At 44.0% G+C, this 24757-nt stretch overlaps 1 protein-coding gene across 1 annotated transcript; it reads right to left on the bottom strand.

The window, feature by feature from the left end:
• Positions 1 to 1028: 1028 nt before the first annotated feature.
• Positions 1029 to 23453, bottom strand: LOC311116818 (cysteine/serine-rich nuclear protein 3-like). The gene is made up of 6 exons (XM_084191853.1): positions 23224 to 23453; positions 22208 to 22257; positions 11543 to 11731; positions 10685 to 10944; positions 6747 to 7043; positions 1029 to 6499 (listed from the first exon to the last, which is right to left on the bottom strand). Exons 3-6 carry the CDS (start codon positions 11697 to 11699, stop codon positions 5489 to 5491), a joined length of 1725 nt encoding a protein of 574 aa, XP_084047979.1. The 5' UTR covers positions 11700 to 11731; positions 22208 to 22257; positions 23224 to 23453; the 3' UTR covers positions 1029 to 5488.
• Between the last annotated feature and the right edge of the window lie 1304 nt (positions 23454 to 24757).

Raw genomic sequence — 24757 nt, 5'->3', positions numbered from 1 at the left:
TTTCAATAAACATGTTCTATGAGTGCTTGTTGACTGGCTCAAATCATGCAGTAGGCTGAAATTATGTGCTCAATTAAGTACTCAAATGATGTCATTATAGTAGGTTGTTATGTCTGTTGAACTCTTGAGAATAATTTCCATGATTACCTAACAATAGTTGCTCAGCAACAAATGGGCAATAAATAATACCCCCCCCCATAGGCAAACACAGTAAGCAGGGGAATTTTGGTTTTGTCATCAAGTTCCATTGAGTCAAACCGTACAACCTATTATAATTTATTGTATTTGTATTATTATGTAATTTTGATTAATGTAATACAGATTATTTCAATGTTGTTGCTTAACTCCTCACTAAGCCATAATTTAGACATTATTACATCCGTTGTCAACTATCAAGTTAAGGATGCCGTCTAACAGTATAGCACAGGACTGACATCTAAATAACACCAGTAGACTGACTGATTTCACAGTCAGTTTAAAACCAACACCTTGTTCCTAATGTATTTTCTGAATATTTCTCAATTCACTACAATCACTACTTTTGAATGTATGAAAAGGAACAGAATAGTATTAGCTATAGCTGACTTTATGCTAAATAACTATACATATATCCTGGAATAATCAGTTGCTGAGACATTACTGAAATAACTCCTCAAATTCATTCCATAATGTAGAGGTCTTCAGCGCTAGACAGCAGTCTCAGATATGTGTTACCCTGGGAAACAGACACATTCCGGAGAATCCATCTCACTCTGACTCTGTCGGGGCAGACAGACAACATGGCACTGGTTTTCTCTGGGGATTTCAGAGGCTACATTTGTAACTGAAAAATGGGATTGACACAGTCTTTTTTTTAAAGAAACTATAAATTGAAATAGCCATATTTATGTTTAGGATATATATTTTGTCTTCCTTTAATAATTACAACAATACATTACATTTCTGATATGTATCATTCATCTTGACAAAATGTCAAGGTCATAATAATCCGTAACCAAAATGAATGACAAGGGACACAATTATTCCATTTATTTATTCTCAAAGTCTGATGTTTGTGGAAAAGGAAAAAATGGTGGTATAAAAAAGAAGAAGAGACAAACAGAGAAAATCTATTTTGGCCCCCAGTTCTAGGCTGTCTTGATAAACAAATAGACATTCTGGAACAAAACTAAACAGAACAGGAAGTCTGTGTCCCAAATACCCTATAATGGCACTACTTCCTTGTTCAAAAGAAGTGCACTACAGTGGCTTGCGAAAGTATTCACCCCCCTTGCCATTTTTCCTATTTTGTTGCCTTACAACCTGGAATTAAAATGTTTTTTGGGGGGGGGGTTGTATCATTTGATTTACACAACATGCCTACCACTTTGAAGATGCAAAATATTTTTTCTTGTGAAACAAACAAGAAATAAGACACACAAAAAAACAGAAAACTTGAACGTGCATAACTATTCACCCCCCAAAGTCAATACTTTGTAGAGCCACCTTTTGCAGCAATTACAGCTGCAAGTCTCTTGGGATATCTATAAGCTTGGCACATCTAGCCACTGGGATTTTTGCTCATTCTTCAAGGCAAAACTGCTCCAGCTCCTTCAAGTTGGATGGGTTCCGCTGGTGTACAGCAATCTTTAAGTCATACCACATATTCTCAATTGGATTGAGGTCTGAGCTTTGACTAGGCCATTCCAAGACATTTAAATGTTTCCCCTTAAACCACTCAAGTGTTGATTAAGCAGTATGCTTAGGGTCATTGTCCTGCTGGAAGGTGAACCTCCCCACAGCAGGATGCTGCCACCACCATGCTTCACTGTGGGGATGGTGTTCTCGGGGTGATGAGAGGTGTTGGGTTTGCGCCAGACATAGCGTTTTCCTTGATGGCCAAAAAGCTCAATTGTAGTCTCATCTGACCAGAGTACCTTCTTCCATATGTTTGGGGAGTCTCCCACATTCCTTTTGGCGAACACCAAACGTGTTTGCTTATTTTTTTGTTTAAGCAATGGCTTTTTCTGTCCACTCTTCCGTAAAGCCCAGCTCTGTGGAGTGTACGGCTTAAAGTGGACCTATGGACAGATACTCCGATCTCCACTGTGGAGCTTTGCAGCTCCTTCAGGGTTATCGTTGGTCTCTTTGTTGCCTCTCTGATTAATGCCCTCCTTGCCTGGTCCGTGATTTTTGGTGGGCGGCCCTCTCTTGGCAGGTTTGTTGGGGTGCTATATTCTTTCAATTTTTTAAATAATGGATTTAATGGTGCTCCGTGGGATGTTCAAAGTTTCAGATATTTTTTTATAACCCAACCCTGATCTGTACTTCTCCACAACTTTGTCCCTGACCTGTTTACAACTTTGTCCCTGACCTGTTTGGAGAGCTCCTTGGTCTTCATGATGCCGCTTGCTTGGTGGTGCCCCTTGCTTAGTGGTGATGCAGACCCTTTCAGAACAGGTGTATATATACTGAGATCGTGTGACAGATCATGTGACACTTAGATTGCACACAGGTGGACTTTATTTAACTAATTATGTGACATTGAAGGTAATTGGTTGCACCAGATCTTATTTAGGGGCTTCATAGCAAAGGGGGTGAATACATATGCACGCACCACTTTTCCATTATTAATTTTTTAGAATTGTTTGAAACAAGTTATTATTTTCATTTCACTTAACCAATTTGGACTATTTTGTGTATGTCAATTACATGAAATCCAAATAAAAATCCTTTTAAATTACAGGTTGTAATGCAACAAAATAGGAAAAACACTAAGGGAGATGAATACTTTTGCAAGGCACTGTATATATAGGGAATAACGTGCCATTTGGGACACACCCCAAAAAAAACATGAGCTCTGTGCACTTCAAGGCCTTCATGACAAAACAGACTGCTGCGAGAATAAACCACAATAAATACCCATTTTCACATTGACAGCAATATAGACTACCAGATCATATCTACAGCAGAATAGCAGAGACTGGTACAGACGTAGCTTACTTCAATATAGATCACCTGAACATGAATGCTTTGGCACCCTTAAGCTACACACACCTCATTGGCTGACGTGATAGGATGTCACAGGATGCGAGAGAGGAGAGAGAGGTCATGAGAGAGCGAGAAAGAGAGAGAGAGCGAGGACAACCATAAAGGGGCTAGATAAAGAGGCACAGAACACTTTGTGATGGAGTAGGTCCATTCCTTCCTCAATCACTCCAGTACCCCTGCACACTGTAATAACAGTACTGGCACTGTACTGACCTGTACATAAGAACTTTCTAGAACTGTATTCTCCTGTTTCTTTTTTTGCATTTCATGTGTTTTATTTATTATCTATATTACTACCTTTATTGTGCATTATTGGGTAAGAGCTCGCAAGTTAAGCATTTCACTGTACTGTTTTACACCTGCTGTATCCTGTGATTGTGACAATAAAACTTGATAACAAATCATAATAGCAGCACTGAAAATACAGCTTATCTCAAGAAATTGAGCAAGATGTTTAAAACTATCTGATATTACGTTGATTTTCCAAGTTTCATGGTCCTTTTGAAAATGGACCTAAATGTAGTGGTAAGGCTAGAGACGATCATAAGTCTGTGGCTCTAACTTTAGTAGCTTGGAGGATTGTCCAATCTAAAATAAAGTATAAATGTTCTTTAATTTGTTTCCTTTTGACATTCTCACTGTATATTAAAAAAAAACTACTTTCATTTTTAAATGTGGTGTTTTCCTTTTAACAAAATACATGCTAAGTATTCAACATCTATGAGACAACACAAGTAAGCACGAGACCAACGCTTAAGAATTGTAGTACCTCAAAATCGTGTTGATTTGTCATCAATACTAACCACAGCATGCTCTCATTATCAAAACATACATAATATTACTATACTTTGTATAGACATAAATAAACTGCAGCTATATACATTTTCCAGTTCACTCCATATAAAAGTTATATCTACTAGGGCTGTGACTATACCAGTATCGCAATATTCTTTCCATGTAGAAAATTAAAAGATGAAACAGACCAAACTATTTGGTCCTTAAAAACCTGCTGTATGTAAATATTATGTGCTATAGCTTGGAAAATAAATACATGTGACTCTGGTTGACAACATAATGTTTGTTTCCAACATTAGGGATGTTTTCCTAAAGAAGTTAAATCTGCTTCCTGTTTCATTTCATTGCCACGCTACTAACAAGTATCGCGATACTGATATTGTCCCAGCCCTACTGTCTATTTTAGTTAATTAATTTAACTCAAATTAGATTATCTTTTCATTTCCCCATTCAACATGGTTATATTATTGATATAAGGAATAATTTTGTTTAATTCTAACTATTTCACAGCATTGTCCAATACCTGTTAGACATTCAGATCCAGGAAATGGAAACTGTGTGTGCAATGATGTGCAAAGATCCTTCTGAGGCAAAATCCCACAATTTGCCTTTGCAACCTAATCGTTAACGTTAAAGGTGCATTCATCAGGAGTTATAACAACAAACACTGTCCTTCAGGTTCTATTCAATCAAACTGGCAACCCGGTTTCTAGGATAAGTCAAAAGCAGCATTATTCCTGTACAGAAAATGAATTGATATTGACATCATGTAGTTTCACTAGAAAATGAATACTTTGGGATTTTAGCAATGAAGCCCATTATCTACTTCCCCAGTCCCAGTCAGATGAACACATGGATAACATTTGTATGTCTCTGCATCCTGCATCCAGTACGAAGGAAGTTAGAGGTAGTTTCGCAAGCCAATGCTAACTAGCGTTAGTGCAATGACTGGAATTCTACGGTCACAGCTCGCATCTGTTACCATAGACTTCCAGTCATTACGCTAACGATAGTTAGCAATTGCGCTAACGCTAGTTAGCAACTTCCTTCAAACTGCATGCAGAGACATAAAAATGGTATCCACAAGTTCATCTGGATCTGGGGAAGTAGATAAAGGTCTTCAATGCCAAAATCCTGAACTATCCCTTTAATAAAGTTGGTCAGCACATTAATCCAAATGTGCATTCTTGCTGCACAGGAATGCTAATTTGACTTATCACACGAACCAGTTTCGATTGAACTTTCCGCAAGTCTACCTGACACTATGCTAGTGACTTCAGTGTTAGTCTCTAGAATTGGTGGGTCCCTTTCATTCTCAGGTAGGAGAGAGGAAACCTCAGCCAGCCCGTTGAAAGACCCCTGGCTTTGCTGCTCCTCAGTCCCCACAGATACCTCAGACCGTGTGCTATTCTTCAGTGACAGTGTAATATCATTACCGTCTGTCTGAAAAGCAGATTGACAATTATTGTCATGAGTCTTGTCCTGTAGGCAGAACTGAGCGATTTCCCCTTAGATAGGCCAGCTGCAGAGTCAAAATTGGCTATATTGTAAAAATTCATGAAAACTAAAATGTGCTTTTTGGTCTTAACTTAAGGTTAGGGTTAGGCATTAGGGTTAGCAGTGTAGTTACATTTAGGGTTAAGGTTAGGTTTAAAATCAGATTTTATGACTTTGTGGCTGTGCCAGCTAGTGACCACTCTGCAGAGCTGCCTCCAGAACAAGATTCGTGACGAAAACTGCTAACCTGCGTCTGAAAGGGCTGCTCATGGTGTAGTTCACTAGTCTCTCCACTAGGGGGAGTGTTGCTCTGCTGGGGGGCTGAGGAACAGGCGTTGGCCACCGGTGCTTTGTCAGAGTGGGGAAAATGCATATACTGTCCCTCTGCCTGGCTGAGGTGGTCTGTGTGAGGCTCGGAGGTGGTTTTAGGCTGCTCCTGTGACACAATCGTGGGGCTATCGGTGGCCCCCTCCCTGTTAGGGAGTGAGAGGGGGAGTGAGGGAGCTTCACTAGGGGCTTTGGGTGTGGGGTTCAGGTTGGCTGAGTTGTCCATCTGGTAGTACCCTGTTGAAGGGTTGTGGTAGTATGAGTTGGGGTTAGTGCGGTTGGTGTTGGTGTGTGTGCCGTCAGTGTATCCCAACACAGAGGAGAGAGGAACCACCTCTGTGTGAGAGACTGGGGGTCCACTCACCCCCTCCTCCATAGACTCACAGTCATCTTCCTCCTCCTCCTCTTCTTCCTCAGAGTCACTAGTGTGCAGGCTGTCGGTGCTGCAGTCCGAGAGGCCGCTACATAAACTACTACCATCGTCCTCATCCTCGTACTCCTCGTCATCATCTTCCTCATCTTCGTCCGCTTCCTCTTCTAGATGCTGCTCTGTGTCGCTGGCGCTCGGCAGGTGCATGATGGGAGCCTGCGGGACTGGGATGTTGTCAGACATTAGGGAATACTGCAGAGCCCGCTGCACGGGGACGTTGACTGGTAGTTCTCCGTGGTAACCATTGCCGTTGGTGACCTGCGGCTGTTGTTGTTGTTGCTCACGGCTCTTTTCCAGCTCCAGCTTCATGATGGTGTGCAGGAAGTGGGTGCGAACGCGGATGGGGTTGAACTCGACGCGGCCTGTGCTGTTACTGCAGCCCTCCTTGCTACAGCCGCACGGGAATGACATGCGATCTACCTGTAGAGACAGACAACAAACGTCTCAGTCAGCCTCCAATACTGAACGGTTCCATTTCCAATGAATAACAAACACATAGACAGATGCATAAGCACAGCAGACAGTCAAACAGACAGACAGACAGGCAAAAGGGCAGGCAAACAGCCAGGCAAACAGCTAGCCAGCCAATAGCCAGCCAACCATAATTTAACAGGCAAACATACTGACAGATTTAATTCAGGAGGCCCCTCACCACAGCTCCATTTACCTGGCACTTGATGCCGGCCAGGCTGCAAGCGCAGGTCGCGGGGTGGCACAGCCCCCTGCAGTCGCAGCCACACTCCTCCCGGGACACCCGGATGGCCCGCAGCTCGTGCTTCTCCTCCACGTCGATGCGTCGCACCCCGGACGCCCGGAGGAGAGCGCGGCGCCGCCTGGTGGTCATCGGCTGCAGGAAGAAGTACTCGTCCACCTCCGTGTTGTCCAGGTCGATGTCGTCCTCCGAGATGTCATCCAGGGTCAGTGACTCGGCCTCGTCCGACTCCACAGTGCCATTATTGGTCAGCTGGAGGAAAGACACACGAGTAGATGCTGATGCTCTCTAGTGATGTACACTGAGTATACCAAACATTAGGAACACCTTCCTAATATTGAGTTGCGCTCCCTTTTGCCCTCAGAACAGCCTCAATTTGTCTGAGCATGGACTCTACAATGTGTCGAAAGCGTTCCACAAGGATGCTGGCCCATGTTGACTCCAATGCTTCCCACAGTTGTGTCAAGTTGGCTGGATGCGCTTTGGGTGGTGGACAATTCTTGATACACACAGGAAAGTTTTGAGCAAGAAAAACCTAGCAGCGTTGCAGTTCTTGACACAAACCGGTGCGCCTGGCACCTACTACCATACCCTGTTCAAAGGCACTTAAATCTCCTCCCCTTCATCTACACTGATTGAAGTGGATTGAACAAGTGACATCAATAAGGGATCATAGCTTTCACATGAATTCACCTGGTCAGTCTATGTCATCGAAAGAGCAGGTGTTCTTAATGTTTTGTATATTCAGTGTATAATGTACTACTGTATCTAGGCTCTTGTAAAGAGTGTATGTATGCTTTATCTTATAGTATTATATGGATACAAACTCATGCACTTTAATATAAATTGTTGTAGGTGCTTATATATGTGTATCCTTGTATACATGAAATAAATGCTTATCTCCTGTTTATAATACTTTAGGTGGTGTTATGAATCAATTCAATACATAAATGGTTTACACAGGTTGTTCAAAGAAATCTGTTACCACAACACACTGTCCGAGGTCACAGCGAGGTGAGAGGAATCAGCATAAACCAATGAGGGGGATTATTGATAACAATTACATGGCTGACTGCTTGTGTTAGCGCATCCGCTTGTGTTGGATTAGAATCACTGCAATAATGCAGCTGAAAGTGCTAGTGAATACACTGAATAAATTAATCATTATGGAATACATTATAAGGAATGTAAAGGTAATTTTGACTAGAAAGGACTGTGGCACTCAGGTTTTTAATTGAATTTGTCATTAACCTTGAATTCATAACCTAGTCCTAATGCTATCCTGCTTTCCTGGTTATCCCCGGTTTACAAATGGGCAAACATTCCTTCCTCATCTCTCCGCTATGTTAGCTGATTTCTAGCACAGAAATAGTTGCCATGCTACACATTGGTGTATAATGTAATGCACTTTAGGCACTTGGACAAGTACCACTGTGTATGTTTTATGCAATCTATTATTAATAAACTGCATTTGCCACTGCACTGCTGGATACTTTAATACAAAGGCATTAAAGGCACAGTCGAAACCTTGAGTTAGACGGAGTTGACTACCTTTAGTTTGATGGAGTTGACTAGGTAGAGCTGACTACTTTGAGTAAGACTCAGTGGACTACCGTTAGTTATATGGAATTGACTAAAGTTGACTACCTTTAGTTTGATGGAGTTGACTACTTTGAGTTAGACGGAGTTGACTACCTTTAGTTTGATGGAGTTGACTAAAGTTGACTACCGTTAGTTTGATGGAGTTGACTATCTTTAGGTTGACAGACTTGACTACCTTTAGTTTGGCAAAGTTTACTAACTTTAGTTAGACTAGTGGTTCCCAAACTAGGGTTCGCGACCTCATGTGGGGTCGCCTGATATGAAAATGGTTCGTTGGAGAATTTCCAAAATCCTGAAGAAAAAATATATACCAAGATATATATTATAATATCGTCTTTGTATCTCAAAATCATTGTAATGTGGTTAACCTTAAAAATCTAAATGAAAATGATTCCAATCTAAAAGATAAATTGAACCAGAGAGTGCCCTTACATCATGGGAAAAGGCCGCACTTCACTGTTGCACTTTAATCATCCCCACGTTGAATGGCTAGGCCCACTTCGCTATGAAACCACACACTATTGCAGAGACCTTGATATTACCGGCCACAATTGATATGGTGAAAACAATGTGTGGGGAGGCAGAGGCACATAAACTCACATCAATACCTTTGTCAGATAACACTTTTAAATGAAGAATTGATGCTATAACTAGCAATCAAGAGGAAGCTGCCCGAACGACTCAAAAACTCCCCAGCTTATGCTTACGAACGTTAGCTGTGAGGGCCGAGATGTCCATGCATTTACTTTTGTTCGCTATACATGTCAGGGGATGCTATTCACAAGGAAATATTGTTCTGTTTCACGATTCCCGAGAATGAAAGGGCACAGGGGATGTTCAGTGTGCTGCGTGACTATAACGATTCCATAGGATTGCACTGATGGGGCTTCATCTATGGCGGGACGGCGGGCAGGCCTCTGCATGCACTCTAGTTACGAATGTCTCCCTCTGCCATTCAGATGCATTGCATGATACACCAAGAGCAACTGGCGGCAAAGAGCTGAGCACAGAACTTGGAGATATAATGCAGCAGGTAACTTCGATTGTAAACTACATCAAACCACATCCACTGCACGCACGCCTGTTCGCAAAACTATGTGGAGATATGGGATCAGAGCCTGACAATGTTCTATTTCATACAAAGGCTTGGTGGTTATAGAGGGGGAGTGTTGGAAAGATTTTTGGCATTGAGAGAGGAACTGTTGTCATTCACAATGGTTGACGTTCTGTGTAATGAAAATAAAATGTGTCACCTTGCCTATGTAACAGACATATTTGGGAAACTGAATGAACTGAACGCAAGCATGCAGGAGAAATACAAAAACATTCTACAGACGAGTGACCCAATCAGTGGATTCAGAGGAATGAGTTCTTATTGGATAGAGTCTTTCAAAAGCGGATCATGCCCCCTTCCCTCGGCTGTGCATGTTTCTAACAGAAAACAGCATCAGTAAGTGTCCCACACGAGTGATGACTGATCACCTTCAACGCTTGGAAGAGCACTTTGGGACCTACTTCCCAATCCGTTTGACTGTGATCCTGGCTCAGTTGACATGCCGGTAAGTGAAATCAAACAGCTGATCAAGCTGTCATGTGACTGAATGCATTCACGGGTCACTACGGAGGAGTTTTGGTTCCTGACTCAAAGCGAATACCCTGCCGTCTGCCTCTGAGCATTATTGCTGCGTTCAAAACAACTGGGAACTCGGACCTGGGAACTCGGAAATCTTAGACTGGGAAAAATAGTTTTGAACGTTCATCCAACTCGGAATTCCAACTTGGGAACTCAGGCCTCTTTCTAGAGCTCAGACTTTCCGACCTGAAGATCACCGACGTCATGATTTTACCTTATATTCTTCAGAGTTCCCAGTTGTCTTGAAAGCACCATAAAACTCATGGTACCCTTCGCCAGCTCATATCTGTCTGAAGCTGGATTCAATGCTCTCGTCTACATTAAAAACAAATATCGATCCAGGTTGGATGTGACAGCAGAGATGAGGTGCGCACTGTCGACCACGCCCCCTGACTTTGAGAAGCTCCAACGCGACATGCATCAAGCCACACCCATCTCATTAGTGGTGGTGAGATAAGATACATTATGTCAGACTAATTTGCAATGACTGTCATAGCCCCACATTAAAAGTATGTGATGGTCGCGAGAATTTTCAGATATCAAAATGGGGTCGTGGGCCAAAAAAGTTTGGGAACCCCTAAGTTAGATTGAGTTGACTACCTTTAGTTAGATGGAGTTGACTAAAGTTGACTACCTTTAGTTAGATGGACTTGACTACCTTGAGTTTGATGGAGTTGAGTTTCTCCTCTTTGAGGTGGTCTCGCAGCATGTCTCGGTGGCTTCTCTCCTGCTCCACAGCGAACTCCCCCAGGGTGTAGCGCTGCACCCAGCTGTGGCGCGTGGACATGCCCAGGGTGCTGCCACCCTGCGTGGGCACGCTGGTGAAGCCCTGGCGCCGGCTGAAGTAGTACACCGTCACGCTCTCAAAGTGCACGTTGCGCACCCGCAGGCGCTTCTCACACATCAAGATAGAAGAGGCTATTAGAGGGAGGGAGAGAAGGAGGGATGGAGAGAGAAGGAGAGAGGAGAGAGAGATGGAGAGAGGGGAGAGAGATGGAGAGAGAAGGAGAGAGGAGAGAGAGATGGAGAGAGGGGAGAGAGATGGAGAGAGAGGGGGGGGCATTTAGAGACAAAGTATCACTATAGCTATTGCTGCTGTTGATATCCCTTTGGACCCCTTGAGTGAGTTCTAGCATCCCTACCATCCTCCCTGTCATCTAAAAACCCACAGGGAGCAGGAGCTAGGGGAGATCACCCCCTATGACTCCTAGAGAGAGATGAAATCACACTACTCCCAAGAGTTACTTCCTGTTTCTCTCTATCAATCTAATCCCGCTGAGGCTCTCTATGCTGGTGGTGCTTGAGGGAATCGCAGCTGATTTGAAAAGCAGTAGGTGACTATGTGGTTCTATTAACTGGGAGTTTTTTCCACTAGAAAGATGTAAGGCTACTCACTAGCACAATGTAAAGATGCTATTTCATTCACTTTGTGTCAAATAGTTGACAGTGTTGTCCAAAGTTGGCAGGCTGGGTGTGTTAGTTAAGCAGTCAAGTGCATGCTGGGTAAGCAACTCACGGGCAACGGGGGTGGAGGGGCCGGGGTTGACACTGTCGCTGCTGTTCCCGCTGTCGCTGCCGGCGGAGACCTCGTCATCGGACCCCTGGAGAGAGAGGCAGGGGGAGGGACTGTCTACCTCCACCTCCTCAAACTTCCTCTTCAGGATCCCACTCATCCTGCTGTAGGCCTACCACCCAACGTCTGCCCCTGAGAGAGAGAGAAAGAATGATGTAAGTAATGTTATTACCATTATTTCACAAGTGTGTACATGGTCTCTGAGCAAACCCGTGCTACTGTAGATGGTTGCTCAGTTCATGCCATGATGTGCATTGATTTCTCCCAATAGGTATAGGTGATGAGAGTATGCACATCAACTGCATAAAAGTAAACGGAACATTATGACTATAACTACTGCTCTCTGAAGGAGGGAAACGAGGTACAACATACTATGGGGAGTCGCACTCTCGCGACTTTGGTTGAAGGATCTACAATCACGCCTGACAAGGCCAATGAAATCCGTGCCTTGCTGGAAACCCCGCCTTCCACAGGTGATAAGCGTGAGGCTTGGATTCGTTCCTTCAATTTAGTACCACTCTTCACCGAGCACAGGAACGGGCGGGGCGGGGCCAAGCAGGTGTTGTGCCTCATTTCCCTCCTTCAGGGAACAGTAGCCCAAAGCGAGAGCATGTGGGCACTGCTCCCCAGCAATAGGGAGCGAGCCAAGGTTAGGAGGGAGCGAGACAGAGTCTCTCCCCATCGGTTGATGCACACCACCACTGACATATTGTCGGTTCTGATCAGCACAAGCCAGCCCGACAAAAGCAGGGGGAAGCGCCTGAGCGCCAATTTACCGTTAGGAGCTCCGGGTAATTTATATGGTGCACTCTGCACCAGTGTCCATACCTCCCAAATCGAGTTGCCTTCGTACAGCGGACCCCACCCTTGGGGGGATGCGTCTGTCGTGATCACCTTGCCGGATACAACTCAGCCCATGGGAGCCCCCTGACAATAGCAGAGGGTCCCACCACTGGCCCAGGGCCAGTAGGCCTGACAGAGACACACTAAGCGACTGGGTTAGACTGCGAGATGCATCCAGGTGAGTGGCTGGCGCTCAGCACTGGAAGGGCTGCATCACCAATAGCCCAACGGGAATGACTTCCATCACAGAAGACATCATCCCCAGTAGGTGTAGGCACTGGTGAAAACGCACTGTGTGACCCTGCCGAAATTTGGCTAACAGAGCCGGAACCCGGACACCCTCCGCAGGGATAGCAAAGGCCCAGAAATGGAATGCGCTGAGATGGAGTCAGACAGCTCTTTTTCTGGTTTCTTATGAAGCCTAGAGACTGAATACGGGACAGTAGCATGGATGTGTGTAACACTGCTTGCCCCCTCGTGAGCATTGTGAGTTTGTAGACGCTGAGGTCCTTGCTGAGGGCATGTAGGTCTAGAATGGGATGCAAAGTCCCGTCCCTTTTCAGAACCAGAAAATACCGGCTTTACCAGCCATTCTGGATCTTCAACATAGGAACCACACGGATTGCCTGCTTCTGTTGACAGGAAGATATTCCCTCCCTCATTACGTCGCTTAGGCCTCGGGAACAGTCGACGTGATGATGCTGAAGAAACGTGGGGGACGCACAACAAATTGTAGCCTGTACCCTGACGTCACTGTTCGCATGATCTAGGGCAACACTGCGCATGCGCGCCATTGGTCGGAGCAGACAGTGAGCCTCTGAAGTGCCATCTGAAGGGGTGGGACGTCACCTTGTGGACTGGGAGAGATTGGTTCTTCTTCCATTTCCACCGCTCTTGACAACCGTGTGTCTGAACGTGGAGAAGGAACACTTTTCATCGAAATCACATGCGGGAGACAACACTTTTGACACCCGTGAACACTGTGGAAGTGACCATGGAAGTTACCCTACTGACCAGTCATAGATACTGGCGACAAAGCGCCTTGTACCCTAGCTGGGAATGGGTCAGACAGCTCTGAAAAACAGCCTCCTTCTGTGGTAACAGACAGCGGCGATTCGTAATCAAATCTAATTCCCAGGAATGAAAAGCTCTGAGCTGGAGAAAGACAGCTTATTTCGAGGTTCATATGAACCACATAGACTCTGTGTGAGATAATAGCATGGGCGTGTCCAACACTGCTTGTCCCTCGACTCCGCTACCGACCACCAATTGCTTACAGAGCCCATAACCTGCATCACCAGACAACTCATTAGCTCCAGGCAGGAAGCAATGAATCCCAGTAATGAGCCACTTATGGGGGAGGGGTGCCCCCTTGTGGACAGAGAGTGAATTGGCCAACGTATTACTCGCACCCTGGGGAGACTGATATACCCATAGACATTAAAACCAGTAGATAGTGATAGCACTGACGTCATCCACATATTCCTATGGAAAACTCCCGATGGCGCATGAAGCCGGAAGTATTTGAATTTGAAGCATGCCATATTGCTAAATGGGGCTAAATGGCACAAACATTTCTAAGGATCATTGTGAAAGTGGCTGTAAGTAGCAAAGTATCATGGTCGATGTAGTCGTTTTCATCCTGCCTGAGAGAGTCAACCGGTAGCCTCCTCAAATCCTGCCGGCCCATGATTGGTCTGTGTCAGCACATGGCCCTGTGTGACGACAAATGTAGTAGTCAGAATGGATCACTATTGATCATAATAAACTAACGGCCTTCAAATCAAATCAAATGTATTTATAAAGCCCTTTTTGCTTCAGCAGATGTCACAAAGTGTGTATACAGAAACCCAGCCTAAAACCCCAAACAGCAAGTAATGGCTGATGTTGTACCACGTAGTACCCCGGTTGCTGTATCAAAACGTGGGGCGCTGTCGTCACAGCAATGTTTTTAGTGGAGCGGTGCAGCTGCTCGGGGGCTACTTCCTCATTGGAGGTGCACGCAAGCCCTGCTCTCTCTACTCCCTCCAACTCCAGGAAATTAAAATAAGACTAGGGTTGCCATAGCGCTGGGGGGAACACTAGTAAGCTTCATTCACCAGAAGTTATGCATGCTAGCCGACGTTAGCCAGGAGGCTCATTAGTCTAAACTAGGCTAGCTAGCCTATTTGACAGCAGCATGGTCTGTTTAGAATAACCAAGCGACTTAACGCTATGTACACTACCGTTCAAAAGTTTGGGCTCACTTAGAAATGTCCTTGTTTTCAAAAGAAAAGCAATTTTTTGGTATAACATCCAATTGATCAGAAATACAGTGTAGACATTGTTAATGTTGTACATGGCTATTGTAGCTGGAAACAGCTGGTTTTTAATGGAATATCTACATAGGTGTACAGAGGCCCATTATCAGCAACCATCAGTCCTTTGTTCCAATGGCAAGTTGGGTTTTCTAATCCAGGTTTATCATTTTAAAAGACTAATTGATCATTAGAAAACCCTTTTGCAATTATGTTAGCACAGCTGAAAACGGTTGTGCTGATTAAAGAAGCAATAAAACTGGCCTTCTTGAGACCAGTTGAGTATCTGGAACATCAGCAATTGTGGGTTCGATTACGGGCTCAAAATGGCCAGAAACAAATAACTTTCTTCTGAAACTCGTCAGTCTATTCTTGTTCTGAGAAATGAAGGCTATTACATGCGAGAAATTGCCAAGAAACTGAAGATCTCGTACAACGCTGTGTACTACTCCCTTCACAGAACAGCGCAAACTGGCTCTAACCAGAATAGAAAGAGGAGTGGGAGGCCCCGGTGCACAACTGAGCAAGAGGACAAATACATTAGGGTGTCTAGTTTGAGAAACAGATGCCTCACAGGTCCTCAACTGGCAGCTTCATTAAATAGTACCCGCAAAACACCAGTCTCAACGTCAACAGTGAAGAGGTGACTCTGGGATGCTGACCTTCTAGGCAGAGTTGCAAAGAAAAAGCCATATCTCATTTTCTTTGCTGATAATGGGCCTCTGTACGCCTATGTAGATATTCCATTAAAAATCTGCCGTTTCCAGCTACAATAGCCATTTACAACATTAACCATGTCTACACTGTATTTATGATCAATTTGATGTTATTTTAATGGACAACAAAATTGCTTTTCTTTCGAAAACAAGGACATTTCTAAATAAATATAATAAATAATAAATATAATATGCCATTTAGCAGACGCATTTATCCAAAGCGACTTACAGTCATGCGTGCATACATTTTTGTGTATGGGTGGTCCCGGGGATCGAACCCACTACCTTGGCGTTACAAGCGCCATGCTCTACCAGCTGAGCTACAGAGGACCACCTGAGCTACAGAGGACCACAAACTTTTGAACGGTAGTGTATATTAAACAAGAGAGCTACCCCAGCAACTCCACTGTGGGGAGGCAGGAATAGTTGTCTCGGCGAGTTAGCTAACCTGGCTAGCAAGCTATGCAGCGCTTGTTCGCTAGCTTGGTCTCGAAAGTGTACGTAGGACTGGATCACTGAGGTGGGACCCAGACCCTTCTGGGAAGAGAGGCAAGCGGTGCTTAACCATGGCAGACACAGGCGGAGGGGGATACCCACAGATCCCGGTCACCCTCTCTCTTCAAATAGCCTCCCGTAACCGGCGACAGTGCACACAGGAGCCGGGAGACATTCTACCCGACCAACGACCCAAACCATCATCCGGGCACCCGGGAGAGGAAGTCACTATCGGAAACACCAAGCCCTATAAAGAATGCTACATGATTGGGGGAACAGTGCCAGCCATCCCCTAGTCTCGCACACAACAGATTCAAGTGAGGGCAGTCTGAGCATGCACCGAGCCGAGACATACAAGACAACCAACGTGAGTATCTTTTAATTCATTGGAGCATGGTCGCGAATCCGAACCTGGCTTGTTAGCCTTCATCGTTTCGGTCGCGTAAGCCATCTTACTTATTGCTATAGCCAGGCCAAGCAATTCGAAGAATAACTAATTGTTCGTGATTAGGAAACTTCTGAGAACCATACAAACTTCAGCACACAACATCCAGGGGGTGAGCACACTCTACCACTAAGGGAGGGTTGAGATGGCACAACGTAAGACAGTCTTGTGTTCCAATTGTTTGTTTCCGCGAGAGTGCAACTCCCCATAGTATGTTGTACCGAAGTTGACTGACTGAAAGGGAACACGCATCAAGGAATGCACACACATGTAATCACCTGCACTGTGCATGCACACACACAGGACCCATAGAGGGATGACAAAATACACAGATGTTGCAGTGGCAGCCCTGTCCCCCCCTCCCCCTTCCCATCCACCTCCACATAGAGTACAGGACTGTCATACTGTGTTCAACTGTCTTGGATCTTGCCTAGCCATCTTGTTTCAAGAGGACCACAATGTAAATAAGTCCCAGACTTCATTGTGTGTTATCCTCGATGATTTTACTAATGTGCATGTATGGCTTTTTCAAGTTTTACGTGTGCTTGTTTGTTTTAAATGATAGTATGGGGAGATGGTGGGAAGTCATGTACCAACTTCCTATACTTAATTTCAGTCATGTATCCTCATTCCCATCCTCAGAATCCACCAGACCATACACCATGCTACCTATTCCTTGAAAACCCTGCTGTGGTTGCCATGGCAACAGTGTCATCGTATACATGTATTTTATTAAGATAAATGCTTAATTCAGACAGTCATCGCCTGATATAGACATTGTGGATACCATGTGTGCAAAACAATACCATTTAAAACTGTGGTTTACTGTCCACACAAATCACAACCTCATATTAAATGCCTCCTTACTGATGGCCACACAACAGGACCTGAGGCCGGGAGCTTGTCCCTCTGTGAACTAGTACCGAATGACATCATGCACCAGAGCAGAACAGAACACAGGAGCAGACTACCCTGCAATGGTAGAGAGAGAATAGGTGGAGGGAGCCTCCCTCCCTCCCACCCTCTCACTAACCACCTCTCTTTCCCTCCCTCTCTCTCTCTAACAACCGCTCTTTCCCTTCCTCCATCTCACTAACAACCTCTCTTTCTCTCTCTCTCTTTCTTTCTCTCTTTCTCTCTCTCTCTCTCTCTCTCTCTCTCGCTAACCACCTCTTTCTCTCTCTCTCCCGCTATCCCCCCCTCTCTCTCTCTCTCTCTCTCTCTCTCCAGGAAGAACAGTAAGCCATGCAGCAGGATATACACTGGGAACACAACGCTGCATAAGCTCCCTCCACACCAGATGCTACAGATAGTGTCCTGTGCTGAATGGATCCCATTAGTGAGTTTCCCCCATACAATGTAAAAGTACCAAAGGTGAGTAAATATTACCACCACACTTCAATAATGTATGTTACCACTGACTTACTTACCTGTGTCGTATCGCCTTGCAAACGCCAGGAATCCTCTAGTGCTATTCAACCCCACAGTATTCACTACATAAACGTCCACATGGACAGGGCTCCCAGAAGGACAGACCTTGCTGCTACCCTTTTACTCTATTGTTTAGCACCCAGGAGTCTGTCTAGCTCTCACTATCGCTCTCTCTCTACCCCCTCTCTGCCTCTCTCCCTCTGGTGTTGCTTGCTGTCAGCTTTCTCAGCCAGCTTCTCTCTCCCCTCTAGCTCTCTCTCTCTCTCTCTCTCTCTCTCTATTTGTATCTCTCTTTCTCTCGCTCTCCGTTTCTCTTGCTCTCGCTCGCACTCTCTCCCTTTCCACACAAAGACTTGTTAGCTTGTGCTGGCTGAAGCGCTGAAGCCTGACTGAGGTAGAGAAGGAAGTCCTTGGAGATCACAGAAAGAGAAATAGGATAGAATGAAAGAAGAGGAGAGAGAGAGAGATAGAGAGAGAGAAAGAGAGTAAGAGAAAGAGAGAGAAAGAGAGAGACAGAGAGAGGGGGTAGGGGGGAGGGGGAGGGGGGAGGGGGGGGGGGACTGGTGTACTCAGACAATTTTGACAAAATAGCAAAAAGGGCAAGGAGACAGATTTGCAATACTAAATCTCACTTTAATAATCCCTAACCCTGCATTGCCCCCTGTATAACAGATAGACACAACAACACTGTGTCACTTTACAGGCTTGGGTTTCCACAAATAGCATGGAGATGAGTGACAAAGCTTAGTGGGAAGCACCGATACCAGCCCCTGTCCTGACCCTGTCCACAGACACTCAGTCTTGATGATGAATACAGGCCAACTGTCAACTCAACTTATCTCACTGCCCTAAAAATACCCTCCTGCATCTCCTCTCTTCCTTTCTCCCTTCTCCCCCTTTCCTCTCTACTCCTCCTTCTCTCCATTCATGTTTGGGTTCATTCAGTGTGTCATACAGCAGAGAAGAGCCCTGACTCACTCACTGCAGTGAGTCTGGTTGAATTAGCGCTAGGCTAGCTAGCTAGCCTCCATTCAGCCTCCAGGCAGGGAGGTTGAGAAAGGAAGCACTCTCTAGATTCTAGAATGACGTCACAGAGAGGGTCAGTTAAATGGGATTCCTAAAGGAACGTCCCCTAATGTCGCCTGGTGCTGAAGAAGCCTAGGTTCTGGGGACTTAACAAGCAGGTCACTGTACTTCATAAACAAGTCCCATCTATGGTGAAGCATGATGAGCACATTTCAGAACCACACTCTTTTTTTCATGTTGACTCTCTGTAGTTCTCCCTTTCTCACTGACTCTCTATACATCTCTCTCAGAAATGTTCAGTGGAAAAAAATATTACAAATGTTATATCAAGGAGTGAACAGACAAAGACTAAAATTAGACTAGGTGCCATCAAACAAATCACGAACCGATGACTCCATGCCATTCATATGTTCTGCCATTATATTCCAAATAGACATGAGTCATGATGAACAATACCAGACAGAGAGCTGTATCTCCCTTATTCAGAGAGCTATTCAGAGTCAGTATGGTCTTATAATGGTACCATGGGTGATAACAAGAGAAACATCAGCTTTAGGTTGGAAGGTTTGAGACAACTTCAGTCCCTCTACGACTATTTTGACTATCCTGTGTGTGTGTGTGTGTGTGTGTGTGTGTGTGTGTGTGTGTATGTGTATGTGTATGTGTGTGTGTGTGTGTGTGTGTGTGTGTGTGTGTGTGTGTGTGTGTGTGTCTATGTGTGTGTGTGTGTGTGCAGCATCTACAGTTTACCCATAGACTAATGAAAACTGGTTGCTATAGCAATACCAGACATAGAGCACCCAGACAAATCCCACAGCCTAATGAGAGCAGGAGCACCCTTCATCTTAAACCAGCACATCACTCAAATCCTATAAGGGACACTGGAACATCCATCAATCTAAATTATACTTAAACAGAACAGAATAGAATGGCTTGTTAGGCTGATATAGTATTGGGGACAAAAAGGCTGACATTCTGTCAGTATTCACTCACAGTCTAAAGCTTTTGGAGAACAAAGACCAACGTAAGATCATGAACTACATTTATCATGAACTACATTTATCATGAACTACATTTATCATGAACTACATTTATCATGAACTACATTTATCATGAACTACATTTATTTGCAAAGATAATCTACGGACACTTGTCTCATGAGCTAACACGTCACTGGAAATCAATTCAATCTCTAGAAAAATCTAAACAAATGCACTCTAATGAGAGGTATAACATATAATAATTCACCACTGACTGAATAAACAGTAGCCTGCACCACTGCACAAAATATGGCATAGCTGATGGAAGCACGATAAGAGGAGATAGTGGAGACGTCCAATTACTATTATATGTTTCCTAGAGCGAGTTAGTGAGCCCTTTTCACTGCTCTCTTCTCCTTCTCTTCTCCTAGTGACTGGTGAAACTACCGGTAATTGTGCTGCATTTAAAATCTGCCACTGATTTCTCTCTCTTTCTATCTCTCTCAACATCCCTCTCTCTCTTTCTCTCTCTCTCTCTCTCTCTGACACACACTCCCGCTTTCTGTCTATTTCTCTCTCTCTTTCTCGTTTCAACTTCTCTCTCCCTTTCCCTCTCTTTCTGTGTTACTTTCGCTCTCTCTATCTGTTTTTTTCTCTCTCAACATCCCCCTCTCTCTCGTTCTCTCCTCTCCCTCTCTCTCTATCCATATCTATTTCATTCTCTCTCCCTCGCTCTTTCTCTCTCTCATATTCTCTCTCTCCAATCAAACGTGGAGCGAGGAGATGCAAAGTAATTCGCTAGATGAATGCGGAAGGTGAGCGGTGCTGTGTATCTCCTGTCTGCATTCTGTCTGCTAGTTTATTTCATGGTAAGTACCAACAAAAGCAAAAAGTCTTAAAGAGGTGTGAGCATGGTTGGCTATGATTGGGGGGTTGGAGAATAAGTGTCCACTAAACCAAGGCAAATACATAGAATACAATACATTTACAGGTCATACATATTTTTATTTTATTATACTGAATAATCCCAAATAATGATCATCTCTTACAAGTAATGAACATGTGAAATTTATTAATCACCCTTTCAGCTGACCCCAGCACCCTGGTTAATCCCTAGATGTTACCTTTTGTAAGGCTTGTCCTCTCCTAGGGGGTGAACAGCAATATGCTGCTGGAGACTGAGTGAACATTCCAATCAGCTGCCATGGCAACCAGCCATGAGGGGGAGGGGGGAGTGAGGGGAGGGGGGTGGAGGCGAGGGAGAGCACTATGCTGAAGCATGAGTTAGACTGGGAAGTATACCACATCTCACAAAGAAGAACTGTTATGTATGCTAGCCAGGAGAGGAGAGGACTATAGATACAATGTAGAATGTGGTTGCACACAATACCTATGGAGTTGTATCAATGACAATACAGAATGATCCATTGAAATATAGAATAGTAATACGATTATACATGTAAAATACAGTATAGACTATCATATTATTATTATGCATTATGAAGCATTCATTGGAAGTGTAACTAGAATGCTATTTTTAACAGACAATGATGCAACCTCTTTCTCTCTCTCTCCCTCTCTCCCGCTCTCTCTCTCTCTCTCTCTCTCTCTCTCTCTCTCTCTCTCTCTCTCTCTCTCTCTCTCTCTCTCTCTCTCTCTATGAGATTGTAACATGTATCCTTCACCCTAATAATATACAGTCAATGCATGATGAAAACATGGCATGACCTCTAGTAATATAATTTACCCATTGGGAGTTGCATGATGATGCATTTGATAGACAGATGTTGACAGACGGAGAATCAGGGTGACCTTTAGAGAGAGTGTGTGTATGTGTGTGTGTGTGTGTGTGTGTGTGTGTGTGTGTGTGTGTGTGTGTGTGTGTGTGTGTGTGTGTGTGTGTGTGTCTTACAGTAAAGTTCAAACCGTTTTTGTTGGTTCATAAGTGTTACATGACAACATTAGTATTGTTACTGCACCGGACAAGCACTCTCTCAAAGCGGGCCAAGGCATACAGTCTGGACATGCATAAACAAACTGTTTTTGTCTTTGTGTATGTGTGTCTATGTCTTTGCATCGTATTGTGTAATAACACCCCATACTTCTCCAGTGCTATCTCCTGTTGAGATAATAACCATGGGGTGGTGGACAAAGAGAGGCTCTACCCAGATATATCAAGTATCATTCAGCCTGCACTGGCACTTAGCTGCCCCATTCACTACATGATGGCTACTTCTCCCATCAGGAACTTTTTAGGAAACGCCACAGACAGCGAACAGGGCTGTTAGTTGGACAAACCTTATATGGAGTTTATGTTTAAAATGAGTCTATACAAACTAGAATAACAATGCTTGGACAAGTGAAAGCCAACCTACCTTAGATGCTGAGAGATCAAGTTAGGTTGTTGGCATGAGAAATCGCTGGCCTGTAAGGAAATGCGCACAGGTGAGGACTGATGAGCTAATGTATTCTTATTTGACAATGGCTGAAATATCGCGAAAGACACAATTTACTGATAGTGTGGATTGGATTCTCAAAGAAACTACTCATGCAGTGAGACAGCTTATAGTGAGAGTGGCTTGGGAAGTGGAAAGCAGGCGTTGCTGCCCCCCCCCCCCCCCCCCCCCCCCTCCCTCTCTTCCTCCCCCTTCTCCTCTGGTGATGAATAATTGGTTCCCAGGAGACTCAGGAGTGGGCCCAGCAGCTCTACACACACAGATGCCCTTTCTCAACAGACTGACTGGGGCTGTAGCCTCCTCTCTGCAGCACTGAAGTGTAAGTGTGAGTGTGTGTGTGTGTGTGTGTGTGTGTGTGTGTGTGTGTGTGTGTGTGTGTGTGTGTGTGTGTGTGTGTGTGTGTGTGTGTGTGTGTGTGTGGAGGGGGGGGTGTGCATGTGTTTACAAGAGCATAGCTTTTTTCTGATAAGACATGCAAATACAGTTTAATCAATCTGTTATAACTATGAGTAACCTCGGAATAAGTTAAACAGAAAAGGTTAAACTATGATGTCATGAATTATGAAATGTTTTGGGTACTAGCATATATGCTACAGCTTATATATAACCAACGTCAAATTGTTTTAATAATAAAAACCTATTGAATGAAAACATAATGTAGTTATGCCCGTGACAAAGTCTGAAGGCTATGAGGCCTCTATGACAAACCACGTATCCTACAATAAAATGTACTATTCTATTGCATAACAGTGTATATTTGCATAATATGTGCATTGTTACTGTAACATCTCTCAAATCATGCACTCACTCAGCTTGTTTAAGATTCAGATAGTGAAAAAGCACAGTAATGCGCTCAGGGTATTGCGGTGCACCGTGCTATCGTGAAAAGGCTAGCGGGAAAGACTAATACAGAGGTATCCAAAACAGTGACTTACCAATCATCTTGTCAAACCATCACGAAAAACTGGCAACTGTATAAAATGATGTCCCGTATTGGCTAAAAGAAACGAATGAATAGTCTAAATGACAACTGTTAAATTAAAGGCTAATTATCAATGCAGCTGAAATGATATTTGCGCATTATACACACAAACGCATAACAGTGTGATAAGGTTCTGTAATGGATTTTGTTGTAAATGAATTAGTAGGTTTTGTAGCACGACAAATGCGTGGAGGATTTTTCGGCTGCGCGCGCTTACAATGGTGGAGAAAGGGGTTGACACGAGCGCTACAGACAACGTGACTACGGTTAGCCAATCATTCCCAGGTGAATCAAATGATACGTGGACTACGAATGTGTCGGGCCACTGTAGCAAATAATTATGCATGTTTTTGCAACATTGTAGCCTATCTTTGAAAACATAAAACAATGTTTTTGTCAACTCCAACAAAAGTAATTGCGGTCTTTGGTCTTCAGATAAGATAAGAAGCTGTGTGTCTGTGTGTGTGTGTGTGTGTGTGTGTGGCTCAGCTATGGATTTGGTGCGGTGGAAATGTTCTGCTGCCATCCAGTGGAAAGCTTGTCTAGCCTCTCACCAGGGTATTTAAATACTAAACCATGTATTGTTGTATGTATTGAGCTGTCAAGAATAAGTATTATATTTGTAAGTCGTAGCTGATGTACAGAAACACCCTGCCAGTATGTGTCCAAGAGTTCTTATAGTTGTATAATAACTAATATATATAGTATATTTTGTATGATTATCATATACATTTGTTTTATTCAAGTGTTGGATTTGAGTATAGCACACCGTGTATTTGAATAGATTACTCAATAGCAACTACTTGGGGACATTTGCAGAATTGGCCTAAATATTTTATTATCAATGGGTACAGGTACTGAAGAGCGTGATATTAGAGCCAGGAGACAGTAGGGGGCGGTCACAGACCACATACTGCACTGGATCCGTTCTGTACCATTTACATTCTCTGTGGTTTTTACAGATGTATTTGATCACTCTTTTGTTACTGAGAATTTTCCTGCACAGCAGGAAATGCAAACTTGTAGAGTATTTGAGTTTTAAAAAGCTTCTCAAGTTTGTAAGATCCTACATCTGTACTCATGACAGGCACAAGAGGGCTCATTGCAGTCTACATACACCAAGGTAACTAAGTTTGATTGTCTTGCACATTCATCACCTTCCATGTCTTTCTAACAGAAAATCTTGCTTAGTACCTGGGAAACATAGGATCTATGAGACCCTTATCCCCTGTTGACTCTCCAGCTGCATTGTAATGAGATGGAGTCACATTTTCCAGCAGCAGCAGTACAGAGACAGAGAGGTGGCTGAGAAATGTCCAGATGCCATCTGGGTTTGTGTTTAAAGAACGGTCTGGTCTGGGCAGAGTACCAAACCAAACAAGCTAACTATGGCCTAAAGCTTGGAATACGTTTAATAGCTCTTTGCTTGTAGCCTAGTCATTCCCCTCCAAAATGTAGCTTTCCCTCACTAAAATGGTGTACTTTAA

This window comes from Coregonus lavaretus, assembly GCF_964263955.1.
Source record: "Coregonus lavaretus genome assembly, contig: HAP1_SCAFFOLD_864, whole genome shotgun sequence".
NCBI classification, from domain to species: domain Eukaryota; kingdom Metazoa; phylum Chordata; class Actinopteri; order Salmoniformes; family Salmonidae; genus Coregonus; species Coregonus lavaretus.
This window is presented reverse-complemented; position numbering and strand designations above follow the sequence as displayed.